Genomic DNA, 25,216 nt, shown 5'->3' with positions numbered 1-25,216 from the left:
GTGATCTAAAATTATTATAATGATCCCATTTGGGTCACCAAATATCACCATGGGGTAGATAGTTGGGGTGGCAATTGGGTTGAACACGGGGTCCGGTTGGATGCAGTTAGTTTAAAAATTCATCAAGATGAACCCAACATGTTTATTAAATAAGTCAAAAATTCATATCTGAATTCAACCTATTTATTAAAAAGGTAATTCGATCCAACCCACATAATACGTTTGCTAAACAGATCAAATCAGGTTAAACTGGTTAAACATATTAAGTGAATTTTTAATGGGTTAAATGAATTTAAATGGGTTAATAATATTAAGCGAGTCGGGTTAAATAAGACAAAAATAGGTTAAAAAGGTTTTAAATAAGTTAAACATATCTTAAAGGGGTAAATGAGGTAAACAAATTGAACAGATTATCCGATCCAACTTGTTCCAAATATTAAACGAGTTAAACAAGTTAAGTGAATCAGGGTCTGAAATTGAACTTGACCTAAATGTTAAATAGGTTAAATTGTTTATCATCCAAATCCCTTTAGTCCAAACCGAAACCTGCTTATGGTAGGCTGAACACAGTCGGTTTGATGAGTCAAGTCACATTCTATGAGTCTTAGTTGATGGGGCAAGTAAAGGTTGTTATTGTTGGAGTTTAAATTGAAAAAAAAAAATAAATTTTCTTATCTCCTAAATTTTAGTTATTTTAAATGCTTTATAATATATTTTTATCATATGCTTCTTTCAAAAAAGTCGCGACTCTTTGAAAGACAACGTTGGTTTCTAAAAAAATACGGTATTTTTAAAACATTATGCATTTTCAAAGCCATCGTCTCTTCACTCATCCGAATAGAGTCGATAATAGATTCATCTGAGACTAATCAAATATAATCTAATATCTCTCACCGGTATTCTATATTCTGAAAGTTTCTTCCATAGATAAAGAATTTTTCTATTTTTTTATCTTTTTTTATTTTGTGGACATCTGAAAAAGTCGGTCAGATCAAGCCTCTCGATAATCGTGCTTGTTAAAGAAGAATAGATCTGAGCCAGATTATTGTACCTTGAGGACGAGATCGCCGCAGACCCGTATGTAGAAGGCATATCATGTCGTTAAAATAGCATGAGTCACACGCCTTGATTCAATTTTTTTTTTCCTTCAAATTTCTGAATTTATTTTAGTAGATTATCCTTTTATAATACTATGCTATAATAACAATATAGCAATTTTTGGCCATTATTTTCCAACAATTATTTTGTTTAAATGGACAAGACTGTTTGTTATTAAACAATGCCTGTTTTATCACGTTCAAAGCATGCACGATATTGCTAGAAACTGCCTATCCAGTTGGAAGCATCCTCAACTTATCTTAAGGCTGCAAATGGGTCGGGTCGACTCGAGACCCGACCCATGTAGACTCGATCCGACCCAAATTTTAGGACCCGCAGGTTCAGATCGGATCTTAAAATTGGATTCGAAACATTTTCTGGATCAGATCTAGGTTTACCGAACGGATCCGATCTGATCGGAATGGATCCGAAAAGAGAGAGAGAGAAAGCAAAAGGAAATTTTTTTTATTTTTGGTGGGTCATGGCACTATTGGTCCATCAAAATTCTCTCTTGATCTATTACATTGTTGATTGTCTCGGTAGCTGGCTTTTTTTTTTTAATTCTGTTTTTTGGCTTCTGTTTTTTTTAACTTTTGCAGGGAGGAAGTGAGGAAACACTGAACTGAATATGGGTCATGTGCCAGTCTCTGCAATGGAATTGGATTTTGGAAGAAGGTCTGAGATTTTTTTTGTCCTCGTGAGAGGGGAGCTGGGAGACACCAAGTTCCGTCCAATCAGTCATATGGATAAAAAATACCGTGATATGAAATTTGGCTTGTAGACCGACTTGGTTAGTAATCAGATTCAAGTCATGGGTCACCCAGCACCTCATAATTATGATATGACCAAATTAGATTTGCCCAGATCCTTTCCCAAAAGAGCAAAAACATTGAATCTGATTCGGATCCGAATCCGACTCGAACACGACCCGAACCCAATCCGAATATGGATCCAAAATTAGGATCCGAACAAAAAAAATCAGATAAGATCGGGATCACTCAGAACCCGATCTGACCCATTTGCATCGAGATTTTTTTTAACAAGGAGTCAGGGATGGCTACCAGAGAGAATGTGGCAGCAAGGAACTGGCCAATGGCCAGGCAGGCCCGAGCAGGCCCGGTGTTGAAGCTGAAGTAGGCTCCCCACCTCCACCGGGCTTTGACGGCTAGGTGGAGGAGACGGTGCTTGTCAAAGAAAGAGGTCTTGGGCGGAACGCGGCTGGGGGTGGTCCGGATGGCCAGCAGCTGGCTTTCGCGGTGAATCCTTCTTTCAAGCGGAAGATACAACCCAGACCTTCCAGTTCGCAGCCTGATTCCACTCAGCAGACGGTTGCCCCCTGTGTGGCTCTGACTTATTCCAAGGATGTGCGGATCCATCTCGCAGCGATGGTGCCACTAGTAAGCTACAAGGCACCTGGGGCCCTTTCAACATGTTTCTGCGGTTCCTGACTTGGTGACAAGGCGAATGCTTCCCACCCTGCCAGCCAGCCAGCCAGCATGCCTCCACTCGATCCCACGCCGAGTAGTATTCCCGGCCTGCATTTCCACCGTCGACGGTGAATCACCAAGATCTACGGCAGAGCTGCTCAGCTTCAGGACACACTGGACAGGTACGTACCATTAACATCTGGAACGACAGCCCTTCCTCGGCAATCCAATGTACCAGTGAACAAGTCGATTGGCTCGTTCTCGCCTCTTTTTTTCTTTTCTAGAGAAGAATTCTGTCGAGATCCTGTTGATCAGCGAATATAATCCATTCAGATGTTCACAAAAGTAAATAAATAAATAACACATCCAGAAAACCTCAAAGGAAAATGACAAGGAAAAGTTTCAAGTTTTCCCTCTAAACCTGCAAGCATTTGACATTGTCAAATAGAAATGGATAAGTAACGGAAATAAAATGATCAGACAAATGCCTTTACCTAACAATCCTTTAGCAGTTAGTTAAAAGCTGATTGTGCGGAAAAAATAGTTTGATGTTTTTATTGTTTAACATTCAACTCGAGGGTGATCATCAGTCGTCTTGGAGCAAATGAGCTGAATAGCTAGCCTAACATGCATGCACCTCTCCTAATATACTTCTATACAATCTTTCGTGTAATTTTGGGAAAAAGAAAAACAAAACCAAAAAAAAGAAAGAAAAAGATTCATTTTGAAGACATAATAGTTAGTACAAACTTGATCCTGAACAAATCCCACCTCACAAAATTTGATCAACAAGTGACAGCTCATAACATATCCAGCCAAAAAATTCAATCTTCCATAATCTGATACCATTTCTTTAGCTGCTTGTTCTATAATGCACATCTAAGGCGACCCATGTTGATTCCATATGATTCCTTTTCAAGCATGAATTTTCCAAAGACAAATAAAATTTTTGGTCAGGAAGCCAGTCACGGTACTGTTAACAAGCACCTAGAACATGATCATATAAAATGAATCATGAGCAACCAACTTAAAGAGAGGAAAGAACCAAAGACTGGAAGAAAATCAGAAACTAACAGAATTTAACTCATTGCAGTGGACGTAGATTGAAGTTATGGCATCATTCAAATTATGCTTGAGCATACATACAAGCTCTGGAAACCCAAGATTAAGATTTCAGAATTGAAATTTACAACAGGAAGAGCATCATGGATGCTCGTATAGCATAAATGGCTTGAGATACACCCAGAACAACTGAACATAGCATGTAAAATGCTCAGTAAGACTAAACAAGGGATTGTTTTTTATTGTGATTGATTGATTGATTGAGAGAGAGAAAGAGTGCTTAAAAAAAGTTCATATAGAAGTGCACAGGAATTCAGATTCTTTATGAAGGGCAGAAGGATTATGTAGACAAAATAATGTAAGATTGATATCATAAATAAATAAATAAATAAATGAAACATAAGTTTATCCAAGGAATACACAAAAGTTACAAAAAAAGTCACCTAACAATAGCATGAAGAGTTACATTGGTCATTTGAAGTCTAAATAGTTCCACAAACATTTCTAAGCTGGACACAGAGAGAGAAGATACCATTGATCAAAGAAAATAAGATGACTTACGTATCTCCATATTAAAATTTTAACTTGATTGAGGGCAATAAACTAATACACAGAACAACAATAAGATAGAAAAGATGAACTTACTTGAACAGTATCTGTTCTATACGTTGGTATAGCTGTATCCATAGGGTGCTAAAGCTACAACTGCCACAAAGGATCAACTGAAAAGGATCATTCCCAACCAAAGTTCCACTAGATGGGGTAGTTGATAGGTTATGGGCAACAGATCAATCACTAATAACGAGGGAAAAGGTAGTATCATGCACCATTCAAAAGAAAATCCACGCATCAAGTCATTATAACTGGCAAATGGATTTAATACCATATATGCATTTGATGAGAATGGAAAAACTCCACAAAAAAAGCAGAATAATGTAAAAAAGGATTCTCCATGGAGAATGATAATGGAAAAATGGTTCTAGTTAGAATGGTCATTAGGACTTCCCTGCAACAATCCTTGTACATGGTTCAATTTGTAACCGAAAAAAGTCTTAAAAGTATTGTTCTGGGTTTTTGATATCTGTAGCTAAAAATACCAGAAAAAGTATGGCTACCACAGACTCTTATCAGCGACTGAGCCTACATATCACATAAAACTTCAATCTTTTTGCTTGGTGCAACCAGACAATAGTATTGAAAAACAAGAAAAGCAAAAGAGGGAAGTACAAAAGGAATGAAATGGCATACCAAAGTTGTCTAATTCAAGTACATGCAAATGGATTAATTTGCCATGCTTTGTTGGTGTACCTTAGGAGACTGGTGGTTCTAGAGGTGGGCTGTTGGAAGCATCATCACTTGACCTGAGAGCGCAGTTGTCACCTAATCAATAAATTCCATGCTTTTTTCAGGGAACACAATTTTCAGAAAGATGAGGGCCTCATATAACCTGAAATCCATATTTTTTGGGTTTTCCTGGATCACATAAAAACAGGCCTGCATTTTCACCGGAACATTTATAATCTCAATACCCAATTACATGAGATTAATGAATTCAGTTTCTGGTTAAAACAGCCTACCAAACAACCCTAAACTTGTCTTTACTACCCCAAATGATGTGTAGACCAATTACACAAACATAGACACTCAACTGGTTTAGTGAATTTTACTTTAGATCACATGGAATATAGCAATTTTTGTAAACAACTACATCCACTAAAGTGATCATCCCTTTAAAATTAGGTCACAATTTCTCAGTTATTTGGTGGTAACAATTATGTCATAATAAGACCTATTAACTTTCTTTTTTCTGAAATTAATTCCTCCTTTTCTTATAGGTTTACCTTCTATCTATTCACTCACTTATTTAGCTTCCTATGTTACCCAGTTCAAGTGTCAACTACAGGTGCAGGTCTACGAGTAAAATCTTAGGAGCCGGAATCTTCTTCTTAGGGTAGCGCCACCGGCTTTAGAATCTTCCTAGAATCTCGAACCTGCACCCACTTCTTATGTGCTTCCTTACTTAAAAAGGTTTCTAAAGTATCCACTTCCCTGCATCCACACCCTCACCTGCTCCCAATTCTGACAATTGTAACATCATTCAAATGTCTAAAATGTCTTCATGCAGAATCATGTGTTAGACCATATCTGTCAGGTAAATCAAAGGGCCCAGCTGCAAAATCAAGAAGGCTAGTCAGCTTATAGGAAACCTATCTAAACTTGCATGACCTAAGAGCCACCCTCCAAGGTTCCCACCCTAGCTTACGCAACAAGGGGGCAACCCATAATGATTCCTACAAGTTTGCCAAGGGTTGAAACAAAGAAAGAAGGTGGTTTGACATAGAAGATTACATTTAAGGCACAACTTATAAGACACAGCCAAAATGCAACTCGAAAAGGGGAAAAAAGATCTATCTGGAGGTTGCTTTCTTAAATATCACGTGAGAGCAAGAAATGCACAGTATCAGGATGTTTGGAGTAGGCAAACCAAAGCTATCATGAGAACCTAAACTACAATTATGTAGTAGTAAAGAACGATTTCTACTTTCGTTAGATAACAAGTCAGATCTCCTAATTACTATTTACTAGATTTTATTTTTAGAAGTAGATCCAAAGGATCTTAAGAATTACACTAACCACTCATTTCAAAGATATTCAAAGTAAACAAACTCCAACATTAAAAGTATTAGGGAAATGAAGAATCTGTGTTTTACCATATTGAATTCAAGAGCAGACAGGCAGGTGATTCTTTTTTTCTGGGGTAAAGGCAGGTGATTCTTTTATTAGGATCCTTAAACAAGTAAGAGAAAATTGATCATACTAATTGAAGAATGGCACTGATTTGTTGATCTGTGACATAATGGATTGACTGACTGCATGAGGCAAGTTTCTCCTTTATACGAATTCTAGCCCAGAGAGCATCTTAACAAGTTTCCGTTGGGTTAGTGATGCATGAAAGCATCACTCACATCGCATACTTCAGACTGATGTACCACAAATTTGTGACTACCAGCCACTCAAAAAGACATTCAAACCATCAGATATCAAGAAAATTTAGAAACCCAACATGTCCTCTATGCTCTTCTCAAATTTCTTCAAATCATAGAATTTACTAATTAATAGGAAATTTATTGTATATTGTACCAAAGAAGCTGCTTCCACAACTTTGCCTTCACATAACTAATAAAAGGGTTCTTGCCTTGCATTGCCCAAGTCTTTGTTTCTTGAGCTGTTTTCACTATCGCGGACTTATTCCTTTCATCTTCATCTTCACAAAAACACCCTTCTCTCTTATTTCACTGGCTTCCAGTTGAAGTAATTCCCATTCTAGCTTCCCATCATAACAAAGTTTTAGAACGTGCATCTAAAGAACCAACCTTTCTACTGTTGGAAGGAAAGAGCCAACTTTTGTTAAAACCCTCACATCAGGGGCTGATCACACTGTGTGGTTTCATGAACTCATACAGATCTTTTTCTCTGCTATAGACTCTCTTATAAACTTGAACCTTCATAACCTAAAAACTCCCACCTTTCCTAGTCCCTGAATCTGGACATTTCCCCTTATCAGTCCAAAACCAGATTAGCGAACAGAATACCATCAAAACCTCCAAAAAGCATTATTAACCCAATTTAAAAGTACAGTAGCATCATCCTACTTGTTCATGCGCCCAATCACTAGGAGGCTCCATTGATTTAGGCCACTTTATACAACTAATCACTAGGAGGCTCCATTGATTTAGGCCCCTTTATACAACTGAGTAGCAGGCCCAAACACTATGAGGCTTCAATGGTTTGGTATAAAGTGGCCAGAGCATCTTTACACAACTAAGTGGTCAAAGCACGTATAAAATCATTAAGACATGTCGATACTGGAGACAAACAGATGACGGCACCATGCTTGATCATTTTCGAGCAGAAGATGGAGAACTTTTAGAGGATTGCTTACTGTAAATTAATCAAAGGGCAACCGAGAGAATGTGTCAAGGCAAGATCTACAACATTGATTCCTGAGGTGCTAATGTACCCCTGCACCAGGTGCCAACATAGTAACCATGGACATTCCTCTCATCCTGCAGTTTTAGAAGACAGGGTACCTCATACGAGAGTTCAACCCACCCCAAAGGCTAGGTGTGAAAGTTAGCAAAAACCAATCTTCTTGAGAATGCAATAGTCAAAAATTGATCTAGGATTCCTCGGACCACCAAATATAGAATTAAATTCTTGGGGCAACAATCAACTTATGTTGATGGTGTACTAGTGACAATCATCCTTCGGATCCTAAAAACTGTCGGATGGATCCCTATGCATCATTAACAGGTCCTCACAAATGGCTAAGAAAAAAATCCCGTATTGTTTTTGAAACAATGAACCTTATATTTTTCTTGATCGATCCAGTTGTCATACTTCCTTTATTCAGCTGCCAAGGGAAGGAAAGTGCAGTTGTCAGTGCAAAGATGAAAGAAGGGACTCATGTGATGGGGCTGACTGCAAGACATAATAGAAGAACTAGTCACATAAGTGCCAACATGGGTTAAAATGAATGACAGGGCTTGATACATATGTCTGCTGATGGATCAGACTCAGCAATTGTATTTAGAGCTTCACGACCTGAGCCAAAAAGAATGAGTCAGTTACTAAAAATAAAGATGTTCTTTAAGATAGTCACTCAATACGATTAGCAACCAGATATCATGCTGGCTTTAGGCAATCATACAGGATGATATAGTAGAATTTCCAGGTTGAACTGTTCGGTATTCAAGTGGTATTTCTAGTTGAAGAGAAGTTGCAAGGGAAATCAACTACTTGACAGCCTGCAACCAATTACCATAACCCTAAAAACTCCAATTGCATACCAATGGCTAGTCTATTTTTGGCTGTTTCCAACTTAAAAACAAGGACTACACCCCCAGAATATGCCCAAAGAAGTGAACAACATTAGCAACAAGATATGAAGGTAGTAGTGAAGAATCTAAATTCACTATACAGGAAGTTGAGGCACAAGGTAACATTTTTGAATCCCTTTTGATAGAATGTTTCCTTGATCATCAGTAATGAGATAAAGAACAGCAGCACACATCCTACCTCTGGCCTACAGGGATCACAGGATGGGTCGATGGAAGGGTTATGACATCAGGTTTGCAATCTTGGCAAGTAGATTTATTAAAAACTCTATTTAAAAAGTTCTTTTGAAATAACTAATACATGAAAACATTAACACCAGTCAGATAACAAAAATGCATTTGGCCCTTCTTCCATTGACATTTCTCTTCTCTCTTCTCTTTTCAACAAAGGAAGAAAAGAGGCCAAACCAAAAGGAAAGAGTTGCCAAGAAGGCAAGAAGCTTTTGTAAATCCAAAGATTCCATGAATAATTCAACCCCTTCACATCAAACTTCTTCAATAAAGCTCCATTTTGCTCGCATATTATGATGAGATCATGGGGTTGTGATTAACTTGATTGATGTGGTAAAGGCCTGTGAATGCTATGATCTGGGGTTTTGGATGGACAACCATCCCCATTATCAGAGAGCAAGGATCAGACAGCTGGAATTCCTATCTCCATTATAGGACTAATTTACAGAAGGAAGTCTTAGGGACGTTTATTCCCCTAAAAGAAATATGTGATCAAATAGCCATGAGTGGTCAGAAGATGCAAAGTTTAAGAATTTATCATACTACAACTTGAGCGATGGTTGTGATAAGTCTGAGAGGTGTCATGGAGACCATGAACAATGTGGTTGGAGAGATTGCATGAGGCCTTAGTTAAGTAATTGATAACACGAAGTTAGGGATGATTAGAGGAAATGCGGGGATGGAGAGGTTTCATGGGTAGATATAGTCTGAGTATTGAAGCACGAAAGGATTAGGCATAACCTTAGAATTGAGGAGATGAAGGGTGTGATCAGAGAATGATGAGGGTGGGACAACATGGTTACTACAAGGAGATAAAGGGAGGAGAAAATAAATTTGCTTCTCTTTTCAATGGAAAAAGGAGAATTCTCACTCGACCTTTCTTCCCTCCTGACTTATGTCAACATAGATTCCTTTGATCGATCACCTTCTTCAGATATATAGGCATATCCAATAAAATAGCATCACTCTCACTTTTTTGCCCAAATTCTGTGGCTTCATTCTCAAATAATACTAAAAATTGTCCAATTAGCAAAACTTGGCTAAAGTAACCTATCTCCAAATCAGATATGGATAATCACAAAAGTAATGAAGTTGCACCTCACAGATCATAATGGTGAAAGTACAAGTAAGAATCCAAATGGCTTGGGGTTTAGGTTGCCAATATGAATGACTACCAATTGATTACTATAAAGCTAACTGAAGTTCCAATGGCAGATTAACTTTGATAAATGTTTACTAAGTACAACCAAAGTTCTTACAAAATATTGATAAGATAATTCGTCCCCTTACCAAATTGTTGCTAAATTAATCTAATCCAAACCAATAATCTCCTTGTACACGTGAAAAATTCCCCAACAATTCTATTGCATATATGCAATAGAAATTAGAGATGTGACTTGTATGGTTAAAAGCATAAGTTAATTATCCTAGTTGTCAAGCATAACCAAAGAATCCAAGTTCAGCTCCAATTTATTTATAGACTTTCCAACAATCTACTAGCCCTTTGGATCATTGGGGGAAAAGCTAAAAAGATATCAAGAGTTCAGTTATAAGTATGTGGATTACATGTTAAAACTAAACATAAATTCATGAAGAACATCCCATCACATTTAGAGGTTCTATTACCAAAGTCTTAAATGTACGATAAGTTAGTAAGATTAAGAGAACAAAAGGATTCATTAGATGATGTCTTTGGTTCTAATAAAGGTAATCAGAAAGACACATGTCAAGATCTTGGGAAATTATACTTCACAAAATTTCTGACTCTCAATTACTCATAAGGCTTTCCTTAACCTTGTAATTACATTCAACTATCTAGTAGCATAAGCTCAACCGTAATATTTACTATCTTAAAATCACAGGGAAAATCAGTTGTTCTGATTCTGCAGTAGTATATGCAAAAGAGCCATAACATTATCTTTCTCATGGTAACAATTTCTTTCATGTAAAATAAGAGCAATTTAACAGGAAGACACAATGGCATGCACTTTTTAAATGATTATAGGTTACAAATCACATTTCAAAATTTTCATCACACTCAAACTCCTAACTACTTAAAAGAGCAAATAAATTGGAGAGTAGATGGTTATATTATAGATTATATCTCAGCCTTTCCAACAGAAAGAACGAAATAATCATAAAAGGAATGGAACTTGTACTTGCATGGAAAACAGCATAAACTATAATAGTTAACTATTGTGTGAGTCAAGAAAATTTCCTATATCGATGATTAGAAATAAGATTATAAATAAAATTAAAAATTTCCTATATCTGTGATTAGAAATCAAATTAATCACACATGGACAAGAGAATGAGAATGAGAAGAAAGCCTATGCTGTAAGTCCTTCCACTTTTTGACAATGAAAGGCCACAATAGTTTCATAAAGTGCCCAGAACTAAATTGCACCAATACGAATATGTTTACTTACCAATAACCAAAAGAAGTGCATGTAAGTTGGCAGATACTCATTTGTTCACCAAAGTGAAGGGTACACTTGATAGCTCCACAGAGACAGAGCAAGGATGCAACCATTTTTTTCCGAAGAAAAAAAGTGGCCTGGAATAAAGATAATTGGAACAATGCAAAATTCTTCTAATAGGACAATATGTACAATTTACATAACATTACCCAAACTCTTATCAGAGATTGGGTTCAAATCATTCCTAAATACACACGTGCCCATATTACTGGCATATATATGCTTCGAATAAATTGAAAATATTTTAACAAGAAAATATCCACGAGCCATATAGCATTTCCAAATCTCCTATCACAGAATAGATAAAAAAAAAAATCCTACTTTCTTATAATCAAGACAGAATAAATGCACCTTGGGACTCATGCAATTTTAAATGCCTTCTCCCGATCAGAAGGAGAGCCGTGAACTGGCCATAAAAGCAAGAAAAATGGTATCATTAGGTCCTGAACGCCCAATCTGGTATTTGGTTCATCATCAAGATCCAGAGTCCCATTTCCATCAATGAACAAAAACTGTTTCATTCCGCTTTGGAGGTCTATCTGGAATGGTTCCTGGCTTGAACTTCGATGCCTCATGTCTGGCCAGCTCTGGTGGCACCGGACTGTTGCTCTGGATCAGTATCTGTTTCAGATCATAGAAAACTGCAAAGTCTTCAGGAGTCAAAAACGTCGTCGCCACTCCTGTCTTTCCAGCACGCCCTGTCCTTCCAATGCGATGAGTGTACATCTCAACATGTGTTGGCATGTCATAGTTGATAACATGAGCAACATCAGGAATATCAATCCCACGCCCTAGCACATCTGTTGCTACAAGAACATTGAACCGCCTGTTCCTGAATCCCTCCAGGCTGATCTCTCGTTGCTCCTGTGACTTCCCTCCATGGACTGTCGTCACCCTATAACCCAGTCTGTCCAAGTCTTTGGCCTTTGCATCCACAGTCTTTTTGGTGTTGCAGAACACAATGGTTGTCTTGTCACCAAGGTCACCGAGCAGCCTTCGAAGCCTGGGCATCTTCTCTGACTCTTTCACCATGATCACATGCTGAGTGATGAGATCAGTGGCCTTCCCTGCTGTGCCAATTGTCACGACAACAGGGTTCCTCAGGTACTTCCTAGCGAGGCGCTCCACAGCTGGGGGCATGGTTGCACTAAACATGTAAGTCGTCCGGTAGATTCTCTTCTCATCAAGCTCCTCATCCTCATTCTCAGGCTTCAGATTGCTGGAAGGCATTGCGTCCAAGACACCAACAACTTGCGGCTCAAAACCCATGTCAATCATCCGATCAGCTTCGTCGAGAACAACATAGTTGCACTGGTTGAGGACAGCATATCGTCGTTCCAAACAATCCAGAAGACGCCCAGGAGTGGCAATCACAACCTCGCACCCCTGCCTCAGCTTAAAACCCTGCTCCTCAATTGACTGACCCCCGACAATCGAGGCAACCTTGATCCCCATATAATGAGCAAACTTCACCGTCTCATCCTCAATCTGCTGCGCAAGCTCGCGAGTAGGTGCCATCACCACCGCATAGGGCCCCTCGGCCTCGTTCTCCTCGCTTATGGGCGGCAGCTTCGTGATATATGTGAGCATGGGGAGGATAAAGGCCGCTGTCTTCCCAGACCCGGTCTCAGCAACCCCGATCACATCGCGCTGCTGAATACCGAGAGGGATGGCAGCCATCTGGATGGGGGACGGTGTTTTGTAGCCGGCCTTCTCCACAGCCTTCAGGAGCTCAGGGCTGAGCTTGCTCTCGGCCCAGCTGCGCATCGGGCGAGGGATACGAGAGCCCTTGTAGGACATATTGAAATCCTCGCGGAATATACGCCAGTCGCGCTCCGTCATCTCCTCGAGCTTCTTCTCGGTCCAGTGGCGGTCGACGCGCATGTCGAAGGCGTCGTAGAGCTCTGCAGCAGCCTCCTTCTCGCGCTGGGCCGCGGCCTCCTCGGGGCGCTCCTCGACGCCCTCCTTGCGGCGGATCTCGTCGCGGGTCTCCTTCTCGTGGCGCGCGGCGAGCTTCTTCTGCTCGCGGCGGTCAATACCAGCGAGGAAGCCGCGGCCGAAGAGGAGGCGGGCCTCGTGAGGGTTCTGGTAGAGGGTGTTCATGTCGAGGGAGGTGTCCTCGGTGTTCTCCCAGTCGAAAGAGAAGCGGAACTTCTCACTGGGCCTGATGACCCTTTTCTTGGGCTTCTTGAACCCCAAGTATTGTTCCTTGATGGCCTCCAGCTCCTTCTCCCGCTCCCTCTCCGCCTGCTTCTCGAGGCGGGCGCGCTCGCGGCTCCGGGCCTCCTCCTCCCGGTCTCGGTCGCGGTCGCGGTCGCGGGCGCGGCGGTCCCGGTCTCGGTCCCGGTCCCGGTCCCGGTCCCGGTCCCGGTCGCGGTCGCGGTGGTTGGTGTCGGAGGCGAAGGAGGGGGGGTCGGGCTTGTAGTTGGAGGAGGAGGGGCGGTGGATTTGGTTGTGTAGGAGGTCTTGGGCGCGGCGGCGCTGCTCGGCGACCTCCTCCTCGCGGCGCTGGAGCGCGAGGCGCTGGCGCTCGGCCTTGGAGATGAAGACGGGCTTCACCTCGGCGGCGGCGGGGAGCTTGCGGTCCCGATCGTCGGCGGAGCGCTTCATGGCGTTGGGGAGTTAGGGAGGGACGGGAAGATGAGAGAGTGGAGGAGGAGGGGTCGCTTGGTTCGTCGCAGGAGGGGAAAGGAGAGCGGCAGAGAGATCGGGTTAGGGCGTTAAAAACTGTCACTGTCCCCCTTACTAGTGAGTCGGCATATATCGTGTGGCGGTGGATCCTCGGATTTTCATTTTCTTTTAACCTTTAATTTTTTTCCCCCTTTGAATGGATATATTCGTAGCAATAATAATTTTATTATTATTTCCTTTTTCAAACTATTTTCACCTTTTTTTTTTTTCTTGACCCAATAATTCTTCAACAAATCTATTTGGAATCATCAAATATTTCCTGAATCATATATCAAAATTATAGACTAGATTAAAATATCCATGTGTTGTAAACTATTAACACTTGGTGGTGTTTATCTTTGCCGTATCTGAAGAATTGCACCTGTTATAATGAAATTTGGCTGCTTGCCAAGCTAAGTTCCACCTTTCACCATGGATTTATCAACTATCCTAGGGAACTAGATGTCAGTTAAACTTTGAACCACAAAATTAATATTTTCTGTTGAACGTTAAAATGGTTCCTCAAAAGAGCTTAGCTTGTTCATGTTTTAATTCTTGCGTGCACAACTGAAAAAATCGCCATCAAAAAGAGACTCTGAGACAATGATTGGCATTATGCTACTTGTACAGTTCCTCAGAAGAGAAGATTAGAGCAACTATGTGGCCCCCAACACAACAACAATGCTTTTGTTTATAGAACAATGCTTTGTCATAAATTTCACATGTGGACAAAATATTTTGTTTCCTTTGCCAACAACATATATACAACTTGATTTACCGAACCAAAAAGGAAGACAATCGGTGAACAGGCTAATTTAAGGTCTCAGCAAGGGAAAAAAAAGAGAAAGAAATAAAGAAAGGAAAACAGGTAAATAAAGAGTAAGAGTACAGAAACTTGAGGTTGCTAAAGTGATTCATCGACAGTACAAGTCATCTTCCTCAGTGTCAGAAACCCCAAGCATGGCCAGCGCTAGATGGCCTCTCATATCAATCTTTTCCAATGGATCGTGTGACTGAGAACCATATCCTGCAAGGCAACCATTACCAGTGAAAATGGACCAGTCGCCACAAGTGTCTTCTCCTTGCAACATTCCAATCACCTGATCAATGCTTGGCCTTCCTGATTCATCACTGTTAATACAAGCAGTGGCTGCACGAATCATCCGGATCATCTCATTCCAACGATATGAGCTGGGATTTAACCTTGGATCGACCAATTTCTCCACTGCTCCTTCACCCTGCTGCAGGAGTGGCTTTGCCTGCCAAAAGTTACATGCTTGTCAGCACGCAAAATTGATGTAGATATTCAGCAGCGGTATGATGAATTATTTAACATCTGTGATAATTTCAGTTTTTCAGATTCACCAGGCAATCTCCCTGGCCTTTCATGCAGAATGCTTATGGCAGTAGAAAATTACATATATCTAGCAGTATTAGGGTAATCTTGATGGTCATATCTCCATGACTGCTGCGTGAAGATGTCTAAGCATGGAGATAACAAGAAACAAGCGGGACAAAGGCACTTAAGACTTCACAAATAAAAGAGTTTTGGATATAATAAACTAGAAATTGGCTAATCAGATATTGAGATATGCACAAAAACCATCTAAAATTGTGCTTTATGGTAATTGTTAGAAACCTAAATTCTCAAAGGGAAATTGTTACAATAAGCTACTTGAACTGTCAACCTTTTAAAGATGTCATTTGTGAGATACTTGCAATCTAAAGTATTTTGTTATCTCCTACTAAAACTACAAAATAATATTAACCATCATGTTGAAGGCTATGGTTATTATGTCATCCGATACTCCCATCCTACTTCTCTAAAAAAAGTCATCAGATGTGTAGGTACCCCTAATCTGTCTCTGAAAACCTTTTGCCAAAATCCGACCTTAAAAATAGTAATAAGAATGTTGCAAGAACAACTAAGATAACAATGTATCGCCATCATTCTTAGTTTGGATAAGGATGTAAGGGTTTAGAATACCAATTAACTTGGGGCCTATGGTGTTACTACAGCATCACAAAATAAAGTGTATTTAAGCATTTAGATGCAACAACTGGGAGTCTGGGACAAAGATGAAATGCATTAGCCCCTCATTGGGAATTAGTGCTGGGCATGGTGTAGACATGGTGTGTTTGCCAGTGAGGGAAGGGACGCATCGAACTTGCCCATGAGGAAATGGCTTGGTGGGAATGGTTGGTTTAGGAGAGGATTGGAAGAGGGCTTTTATCTCAGATTGGTGCAAATTCTGTGCAGTCACAAGGCCATGGAGAGTGAGAGAGGGAGGGAAGGAGGGAGGGGCGAGAGAGAGAGAGAGAGAGAGAGAACAATTCAAATCAGGAAACACAAGATAATAAGAATTCAAACAAATTTGACACACTGATGCTAAGATATTCTGACTGTATCCCATTTTTGTGATTCTTATCACATGGTATGGTAGCATATGTATCGGATATGATTGGTGAAGTAATTATATGTGATATTCCACTACTAAGTCTTGATTATCTAATCTATATAGAAATGACATTTGGATGATGATTATGTTCCTTCAAAGAGCTTGCCCTTTTTTGATCTTTTTATGCTTTGGGCAAGGCTTTATGCCTAATAAGTTGATTGCATGTTAAGATATTTTCCTTATACATAGTGTTAACTGAAGCATTAATCACTATTTGATTTCAACAACAACTAAAGTAATAAAACCAAAATAAGCAGCATTCAATCCTCCATTATTCATGTTTCTAAAATATTCAAAAAAACATAGATCTATGAAATATTTATGATAGATTAACAAGCCAAAGCAAATAACATAATTAACCTACAAACAAAGATCCCTCGCAGATGCAACTAGTACATCAAAGGATAAGTTTTTTCGGACCCTAATTCATAAAACTTGTTAGATAACATTTTTTTCCTCAATATGTTCTTTTATTTCTTTATTTGATAGATTTAGTGGAACATAGGTACCAAATGAAGAGAAGATGCTAATGGATTTTTTTTTATAAATGAACATTTCCACACAATAAGATTGTAATTGTCAGCGATCAAATGTAGTACCTTACAAATGCATGGACAAATTCAATAGAAACTTTGATATTTAATGATGTCCATCATCACAAGAAAATCTTAGAATAGAAAGTCCCATCGACTCAACATTGCATAAGTTGATATTCTGCCATTAAACTTTTTTTCAATAATTACCTTGACAAGTTTATATGTATATATAGCAGGCATTATCTGCATTTTATTTTTAAAGGACCCACAAGAGAAATAGTGTTGGAAACCTGCTTCCTCCCAATAGATGGTGCACCAAAAGTAGGGGTGGTTCAGGTGCAAGTAATGCCTGCAAGATTTCCATGCAGGTTTTACATGCCTTAACCAATATTGTTGAGGAGAAGGGAATAAGGGCATTCCCCTCTGTTCCAAGGAGGGCCAACAACTCTTAGGCGGTTAAAGGTGACCAGCTAATATCATGGAATCTAGCCGACTAGAGGCTCTACACGCAATTCATCACCCTTTGTGGCTAGTTTCATTGCTATTCATTATTAAAACTAGGTGCTAGAAATGTTGATCTAATTTGCTTGGTCACTCTAGGTTGAGCTAAGTACTAATTCTAGCTAGTTGTATCATGCATTGAGAAAAAATAAGAATAATTAATATAAAACTAGGACCTAGTAATTGGATAACATGCATCCCTAAATAGCAGCTAGCGGGCTAGTGCATTTTAGTTGACGTGTCAACTTTATTCTTAAAAAAAATGTTAACTCAAACAAGCTACTGATTACCAACAACCCTAGTGGCCATAATAGATGCCTGTGTAGACAAGTCAGATATAACCTTAAAGTTTATGCTAAACCAACTATCCTGTTTTCCATGTTCTCATTTCTTTTTCTTATAAACTGAAGACAGGCATCAGTACTCTTTAAAAGATTTCCTTTTCCTGCCAATAGAAACCTAACACAACAACCCTGGTTAAGCTACTCTATAAGTCCGATTTAGTAGTAGGCCACCCATATTATGCCAAGCACTGTTTCTTGTACATCCAGAAATACTTGTCTAGTGCTTATACTCGCCACTCAGGGCAATGGGGTTAGAGGCAGGTCCATAATGCATATCAAGAAAGTATGGTCCAACATGTTGGTTTTTGGCATATACCAACTGATACAGATGTAGTACCATGCACCATCCATGACCATATGACAACCAGCAATCTTTTCTTCCTATAATTAACTTCTTATTATTGGCTACCTAGACCAGCAATCTTTTGGCAAATGAAGATGAAATGGGGGCTGGAGGATAGAAGAATAAGATGACAGGCAGGTCTACCGATACTCTTAGCACAAGTACTTCAATTGCAGACATCTGAGAGTAACAAACCTTTTACATCAATAAGCCCATTATATAGTTTGGAGAATTTTAGCAGCAAAATCAACAGAGTAAAAAATAAATTATTATGACTGCTCACCCACAAAACTAAGTTCTCCTCTCCCTGGGGCCTACTTCGGTCAATTGCTTTCCGCCCCGTAATTAGCTCCAGGAGTAACACCCCAAATGCATAAACATCAGTTTTATCTGACAGCTTACCATGTTGAAAGTACTCGGGAGCTAGATAGCTGAAATTGCAACCACAATAAAAAGGAAACCATATCAGAATTAGCTTTCCTTAACAATAAAAATCAGATGATTAAGTCTCTTCTGAGTTCTCACCCAAAAGTTCCTTTGACAGACTTGCAGAGGAAGGGTAGAGAGGGTCCGTGAATCCATGTAGCCAATCCAAAGTCACACAGCTGCCAATAAACACAAGCAGAAGATATTTTTGGTTCAAAACAAACTAGCAACATTAAGCTCATGATGTTTCTTGGTTACGAGTGGTCCACACATAACCTTACTCAGAACCCCACCTATGCTGTAAGATTACACTCACAGACGACGTTTGTTACGATGGACCAGACACGACCTTTCTCCAAAACCCTACATCTTTTGCTTTTTCTTTCTTTCACTTAACCAATTTTAGGTTACTTGGAGAACAAATGAAAGAATACATCTATCTATATGATGTGCATCATCATATGATTCATTGGTAGGAATGGGCAGTTGATGAGGCAGTAGCATTTCAACATCATGTATACTGTGAGGTTGACTGGCTAGCATTCTTTTCCTATGCAGGGGGGAAGAGTGGGTGCTTAACTGGCCCACCGCGGAATCAACTTGACCGAAGAAACCAAGCTTGTGCTGGTCATATGATGATGGAAACAAATTGTTTTAAAGAAAAGAAAAGAAAAGGTGACAAAGGCAACAAGCAGCCAAAGGGAAGGGAAATATGGGAGGGGAGAAAGAGAGAGATGACAAAGAGAAGGGTAGTTCTCACTTTCGGAGTTTTGTTAGAGGAGAGGAGGATGTTGGATGGCTTGATGTCCCTATGAACGACGCACTTGTCGGCGCCATAGTGCAGGTACTCCACCGCCCGCGCCACCCCCATCGCTACCTTGTACCTCACGTCCCATGGCAACACCTTCCCCCTCCCTTTCTTCTCTGCGTGCCCAATTCCGATCACCAAAATTAGCTAAAATTGGAGTAATTGGATTGATACACATACATTTAAATCTACACTACAAAGTAATTAAATCAGCATTGAAAAGAAAAGTAAAAAAGAGTACCATGGCAATGGAGGTGGTGATCGAGGCTTCCACCGGAGACATACTTGTACACAAGAAACAGGCCCTCCTTGTCGACGCAAAAACCTAGCAGAGGGACGATGTTGTAGTTGTGAAGGGAGCCGGCTATCATCAGCTCCCGGCAGAAGGCCTTGGCGCTCTCCCGGTCCTGCCCCCCCACCCTCTTTATCGCCACCGCCCTCCTCCCCACCCCAATCCTCCCCTTGTACACCCGGCTCAGCGCCCCCCTCCCCAGCTCCCTTCCTACCAGAACAAATCCCCAGATCCCACCAAAAAAGTCACATTTCTTCCAGAGGTCCTACAAATCCATTATAACCGTGCGAACAAATAATTAGAAATAAGTTGATACCTCTGGCGAAGCCCCCGGTGGCCGACCGGATCTCGGCGTAGCTGAACCTCGCCAGCGCTCCGGCGACCGGCGAGATGCTCCTCTCCAGCGACTCCAGTCTCTGCCATTCCTGCCGCTCGCGGGCCGGGGTATCCCCCGCGCCCTCCCCCTCATCTTCCAAATTCACCAGGAGCAGCACCGTGGCGGCAGACCCGGAGAGCTCCACGGCGGCCTCCGCCTGCGAGCCAAAGCTGAACCGAAACGACGAGTGCACCGACTGCGGGTCCTCCTCCGCCTCCGCCTCTTCTGGGGCATCTGCTAGCAGCCACAACTTGTTGTTCTCCGAACCACCACACTCATCATCCATCTCCCCTCTCCTTCGCCTTCGCCGCCGCCTTATCGTACTTGCCCTGGAGAGCATCAGACGGAGACTCCACGCCATCTTTCTACATGACGCCCTCACATTTACGAGCTCGGGTGACGGCGATGGCGAAGCCCGGGAAATGGTGGAAGCCGCCGCCGCCGCTTCGCCGCCTCTCCGGCCGTGTTTTCGGCTGTTATTCACATCTTCACACTCAATGCAGCTGCCGCCGCCAATAATACTTTGGGAGCAGCCCATCACCCGGACGTCCCAGATCTCTCCCCACCGACCTGTCTCAACACCCCCAACTCCAAGTATAAAGTAAGAGAGAGAAGAAGAAGGATGCTATGATGGTAGAGTCCAAGCATAAAGGAAGAAAATAGACAAAGCTGCCGCTGGTGCTCCCCGGTGCCACTTAGCTTTGCTTGAGGGTAGGGAATTTTGATAAAGAGAAGAGGAGGAGGTATTCTTTCTTCCTTCTCTTTACTCTTTTCTTTTCTCTCCCTCTAACAAATTGACAATACGCTTTACCTTAATATTTTACAAAGAAAGGGCATCAGCTCGCGTTAAAACAGGCGAAGAAAGAACGGGTTCCATGGGGAAAAAGAGATCGAATCGTGAGAAGGATTGGATGCTACAGTACCACTTGATGGATGGAGCATAGATTATTTAGCAGCTCAACTTCAACGAGGGGTTCCTACATTCCCAGGTTGGTCACCTTCCCACACCCACCATGGCCGGCCAGTTTAGTCAGCAACCACTGGGATTGGATATTAGTATATTACGCCGGGGGAACTGATCGAGGGAAGTAGCTCGCCGGTTTACGTGGAGTTCCCACATGTGGCCACGTGGATATCTGTCGAAAGATTTATCTCGTGTCCAAAGATTTATGTCGCCGGAAGTGGATGAGAGATGTCTCGATCGGCCGCAGTAGAAAGCACGGACCGAACAAAACCTTACTTGGACCAGCTTACGTTGGCGATATTACGTAGTCTAAAGATGGACCATATTAATAGGGATCAAATAGGCATCTTGAGTTAGAGTAAGGTAAATTCCAGGGAGTCAAGTCTAATGTGTATAGGTTCTACGAGTAGAACCAATATATGGGTATGGATTAATTAGTTTACTCTAATGTGTATACGTCAAGTCTGTAAATAATAAATTATAATATCACCTAACATGAAATTGAGCCAAACTTCTGCAGCTCTCATTTGACTCCCCTGTCTAGCACAATAAACTATAGGAGTGTGATAGTCTGAATCAATCTTGGTGGTTGCATGAAACAACTTTTATGTTCAATGATTAATTTGACCTAATTTTAACTTGCTCTCTGGTTTCCAATCTTGTCATGGTCGGCATTGTGGGGCTGCTCTAAGCTCTATAGATCCAGACACATAGAAGTCTGCCTAACACTAGCCAGGCTTTGAAGGCCCAATCAAGCTCCTCTTGGTGCTATCCGCAGCTTCACGGGGCAATCCTAGCTAGGTGGTATTCAATAGAAATAAGCTAGTCCATGAGAATGCATAGGTAGGTTGAGATTGGGAGCTTCGTTCAACGGTTGTTAGATGCATGATTAATTTATACTTGATCAATCACACTCTTTATGTTTCCTGTAATTTATATTTTGCTACCATCTCATGCAACTCTCAAACAAAAGCCTTAAGCAATATGAGAAAATTATAAATATGACCCATGCAAGCATCCTTACAGCCTTACTACTATAATAAATAGTGGTACAAATAAGCCATGCAAATACACCCTTATTCTGTTTAAAAAATCGTATCAACTATATGGCTTTCTTTCAATTATTATTAGCAGTTTGTAGGTTTATTGGTTCTAGATACCCCTCATATATGAAAATCTAACTTCATCCGGTACATTTCCGCTTATGAAAGTATGATTTATCAGCAGCCTTTTGCAAGGAAATTGGCTTTTCTGATATCCAAATTCGGAGGAAAGGATACATGTGAATTTTGATTGCCTTGATGATCTCTCTTCTCTATCACATTGCATATTAATCCTTGAACGCTTTAAGCTCAATGAAATTTTCACTTTTGATTTACTTTTGCATTTGTCACATATTTTAACAATACAATTAGGCCGAGCAATCGAAGTGATGACATTGCACTATATCTCGACCATATCAATTAGCACAGTTAGCTAATTCCACTTTTCATAATTAGACGAACTCAGCCCATATTTGATTTCCTAACCCTCCTTAGATTATCTGCATGTATAGCAAATATATATCGTTACAATTTTTCACTTGCACTCTAAGCTCAATTATTTCGTTTATCATATGTTCTGTTATAAATTAACATTATATTTCTATATTTCGCAGAACACACAGCATCCGAATTGACTTCCATTAAGCCCATTTTTGGTCCATGTGCCTCCACCATCTAAGCATCCAAATCATGCTCCCCGCGTGCATGCATTTTGAAAAAAAAAAAAAAAAACTGGGTGTACCTCGTGAACAATTTAATTTGATCCCTTTTTAGTCACATTCAATCATTCCATCCTCCTTTCTTTGGAATTTTATTATTTACTATAGGAATCTAGGGTAGAGAGTACCATGGACCTATGGGTTTTAGGCTTTTAGCGTCCGAATCCGTTTGCGTCAAGAATTTGTCGATAAAAAAGCCTTCTTTACGTGCTTGGTAAAAAAAACAAGATGCACGAGGTTCGTGCGCAGAGAGAGAGGGGAAAAAATCGAAGAAGACGGCTCCGTGCTTGCGGCATCTCCGGGACCTGCACGCAGTAGCCCGCAACGATACGATGGGATTCCGAAAAATTGAGAATATTCGGGAATCTACGAATCTGATTACCGTAGCGGCGTGTAACAATAAGATTGTTAAGAGAATAAACGAAATCAAAACACGCGACAATCTCGCGAGTAGATAGATCTACGCAACGGCCGTGCGTATACCCGACGCGGACTGATAGAGTCTCCTCCTTTGTATATACCTCTGAACCAATTCCCATCCCAACTCGGTCTCTATCTCTTCGCTCCGAGTCTTGTTCTACTTCCTCTCCTCCTCCCTCTCCATCGCTGTTTCGGTTTCCTCTCTTCATCCAAGCCTTGGGTATTTTCTTGTGAATGGTGAGCGATTACCTGACATCCCCCTCGCCCTTCTCGTCGTCGTCATCGTCGTCGAAGAAGAGGGCGACCAGCGCACGCGTTCATCTGTCCTCCTCGGCTTCCTCTTTCTCGTTCGGCTCCTGCATGCAGGGCTGGCACTATCGCTGCCTGGGCCTCGATCCCTCCATCCACCCCTTCCCCACCACCGATTGATCGCGCTCATCCATCTTTTCTCCCAACAAGCAAAATCAGATCCGATTCCTTTTATTTTTTTTGATTGATTGATTGCCGCCGCCGGCGACAATGGGTCACGTCGCTCCGTCCTTCCAGATCAAGCTCGGGAAGAACCAGCAGCGAGGAGGAGGCGATCGGGGTGGTGCCAACACCCGATTCCTCATCACCGTCAACGTTCTGGGCAGCGCCGGCCCTCTCCGTTTCCTCGTGAACGATGGGGAGCTGGTCACCAACGTCATCCACACCGCCCTCAAGTCCTACGCTCGGGAGGGCCGCCTCCCCGTCCTCGGCTCCGATTTCAACAACTTCCTTCTCTACTGTGCCAATTCTGGATCTGATGGTATGGCGTCGCCTCGACATTCTTTCTTGATGCTTTCGTCCCTCTATTTGGGGTTTTATCATTGATCTGATGTTGTTCTTTTGTGCTGGATTGGCAGCTTTGAACCCCTTGGAGGCGATCGACTTTCGTGGCACGAGGAACTTTGTGCTGTGCAAGAAGCAGGGGGTGGTGGATGAGCCTGCTTCCGAGGTGCTTGGCAGGAAAGGGAGCGGGAGCTGGAAGACCTGGCTTAACAAGTCCCTCGGCTTTGGGATCTCTTCTTCTCACTGAAAGATGAAGGCTTTTCTGTCATCCTTGCTGCCTCACTTTCTCCTATTGGAGGTTAGTTTGAAATAATGCTCTGCTAGATGGAGGCATGAGAGCAGAAGCGGCAGGAGTGACGCTTTCTATCTAATTTTCGCTAGATTTTCTTGGGTCTGCGATGTTATTTTATTTGTTTACATTGAGTCGGTTGGGTCTTTTTGTTTGAGATGATAATAAGTTTCGATTGTGATTTGGAAGCTCGAGTCTCTAGTTCTTTGTTTTCTTCATTTGTCTTGAAGATGAAAAAGGCTGTTTTCTACTGTTACTGTTTTGAAGATGTTATTTTTTGGCAGTTGTTTCGGGCTTTACTCTTTGGTCAGCTTTGCTTTGAGATATCATTGCTTGTTATTTCAGAGGAACTGTGCTAACAGTAGTTGAGGTGAAAGTTTTGTGATTTGGTTTAGATGGGGTTACATGATGCTTTGTAGAATGTCACAGTGAAGGCCTAAAAATTTGTTCTTTTGGGGTTTCTATCTGCTGCACCTACAAGCTCTAAGGTTACATTCTTTTCTTTACGCTAATATGTTTGTTCATGTTTTGGACTCTAATCAAGTATCCAGCAGTTATCTAGTGGTCCTGGTTGATCAGTTGTTCATAAGAAATATTAGTCAGACCTGTTGTCTCCTCGTGCTTTTTGGCATGATAAAAATTGATGGTAACTATCTTACCAGGATTAGTCCATTCTTTTTATTTTCTGCAGGTTTTCTACCATTATCATGCTGCTTTTAGTGTTAGAATAATCAATCTAATAATCATTATCATAAATCTTTGATGGTTGACACATGGTCTATTACTATTATGGCATCATATCTTTCATAAAACCATCTTTTGTCACTGTAGGGCACTAATGCATGAAATTATCTCATTTAATCAAGCTGGCATGACTAAATTGGCCGTTATTATCAAAAAAAATTCTGCTTTGCCCCTCGCCCCCCACCCCACCCCACCCCACCCCACCCCCAAAAAGATCCCACCTAAAAAAATGAAAATCAACAACTGAAAATTGGTCAAATAGGAATAATGAAA

General features: G+C 41.1%; 3 protein-coding genes across 3 annotated transcripts; 1 reads left to right on the top strand and 2 right to left on the bottom strand.

Moving 5' to 3' along the window:
* Positions 1-11,285: 11,285 nt before the first annotated feature.
* On the bottom strand, positions 11,286-13,932 carry LOC103721399 (DEAD-box ATP-dependent RNA helicase 21-like). The gene has a single exon (XM_008811596.3). The coding sequence runs from the start codon at positions 13,804-13,806 to the stop codon at positions 11,695-11,697; it is 2,112 nt and encodes a 703-aa protein (XP_008809818.2). The 5' UTR covers positions 13,807-13,932; the 3' UTR covers positions 11,286-11,694.
* Positions 13,933-14,527: 595 nt separating this feature from the next.
* LOC103721400 (probable serine/threonine-protein kinase PBL21) lies at positions 14,528-20,979 on the bottom strand. Its single transcript, XM_008811597.4, has 6 exons — positions 19,892-20,979; positions 19,525-19,785; positions 19,236-19,399; positions 18,575-18,654; positions 18,333-18,480; positions 14,528-15,125 (listed from the first exon to the last, which is right to left on the bottom strand). The coding sequence occupies exons 1-6, from the start codon at positions 20,487-20,489 to the stop codon at positions 14,781-14,783; spliced, it is 1,596 nt and encodes a 531-aa protein (XP_008809819.2). The 5' UTR covers positions 20,490-20,979; the 3' UTR covers positions 14,528-14,780.
* A 2,021-nt stretch (positions 20,980-23,000) lies between these two features.
* Positions 23,001-24,543, top strand: LOC103721402. The gene is made up of 2 exons (XM_008811599.4): positions 23,001-23,887; positions 23,985-24,543. The coding sequence occupies exons 1-2, from the start codon at positions 23,617-23,619 to the stop codon at positions 24,155-24,157; spliced, it is 444 nt and encodes a 147-aa protein (XP_008809821.3). The 5' UTR covers positions 23,001-23,616; the 3' UTR covers positions 24,158-24,543.
* Positions 24,544-25,216: the final 673 nt, after the last annotated feature.

The sequence above is a fragment of the Phoenix dactylifera genome, chromosome 8 (genome assembly GCF_009389715.1).
Source record: "Phoenix dactylifera cultivar Barhee BC4 chromosome 8, palm_55x_up_171113_PBpolish2nd_filt_p, whole genome shotgun sequence".
In the NCBI taxonomy this organism is placed as follows: domain Eukaryota; kingdom Viridiplantae; phylum Streptophyta; class Magnoliopsida; order Arecales; family Arecaceae; genus Phoenix; species Phoenix dactylifera.
Note: the sequence above shows the minus strand (reverse complement) of the source record. Positions and strands in the feature narration are given on the sequence as shown.

Bases quoted from the DNA above. Each gene is read 5' to 3' on its own strand.
- LOC103721399 (XM_008811596.3), bottom strand. From the start codon at position 13,806: ATGAAGCGCTCCGCCGACGATCGGGACCGCAAGCTCCCCGCCGCCGCC.
- LOC103721400 (XM_008811597.4), bottom strand. From the start codon at position 20,489: ATGGGCTGCTCCCAAAGTATTATTGGCGGCGGCAGCTGCATTGAGTGT. The intron at 19,400-19,524 runs GTACTCTTTTTT...TTGGGCACGCAG, and splicing joins TCACCACCTCCATTGCCATG to AGAAGAAAGGGAGGGGGAAG. The intron at 18,655-19,235 runs GTGAGAACTACC...GTTTATTGGCAG, and splicing joins CCTCTAACAAAACTCCGAAA to CTGTGTGACTTTGGATTGGC.
- LOC103721402 (XM_008811599.4), top strand. From the start codon at position 23,617: ATGGGTCACGTCGCTCCGTCCTTCCAGATCAAGCTCGGGAAGAACCAG. The intron at 23,888-23,984 runs GTATGGCGTCGC...CTGGATTGGCAG, and splicing joins TGCCAATTCTGGATCTGATG to CTTTGAACCCCTTGGAGGCG.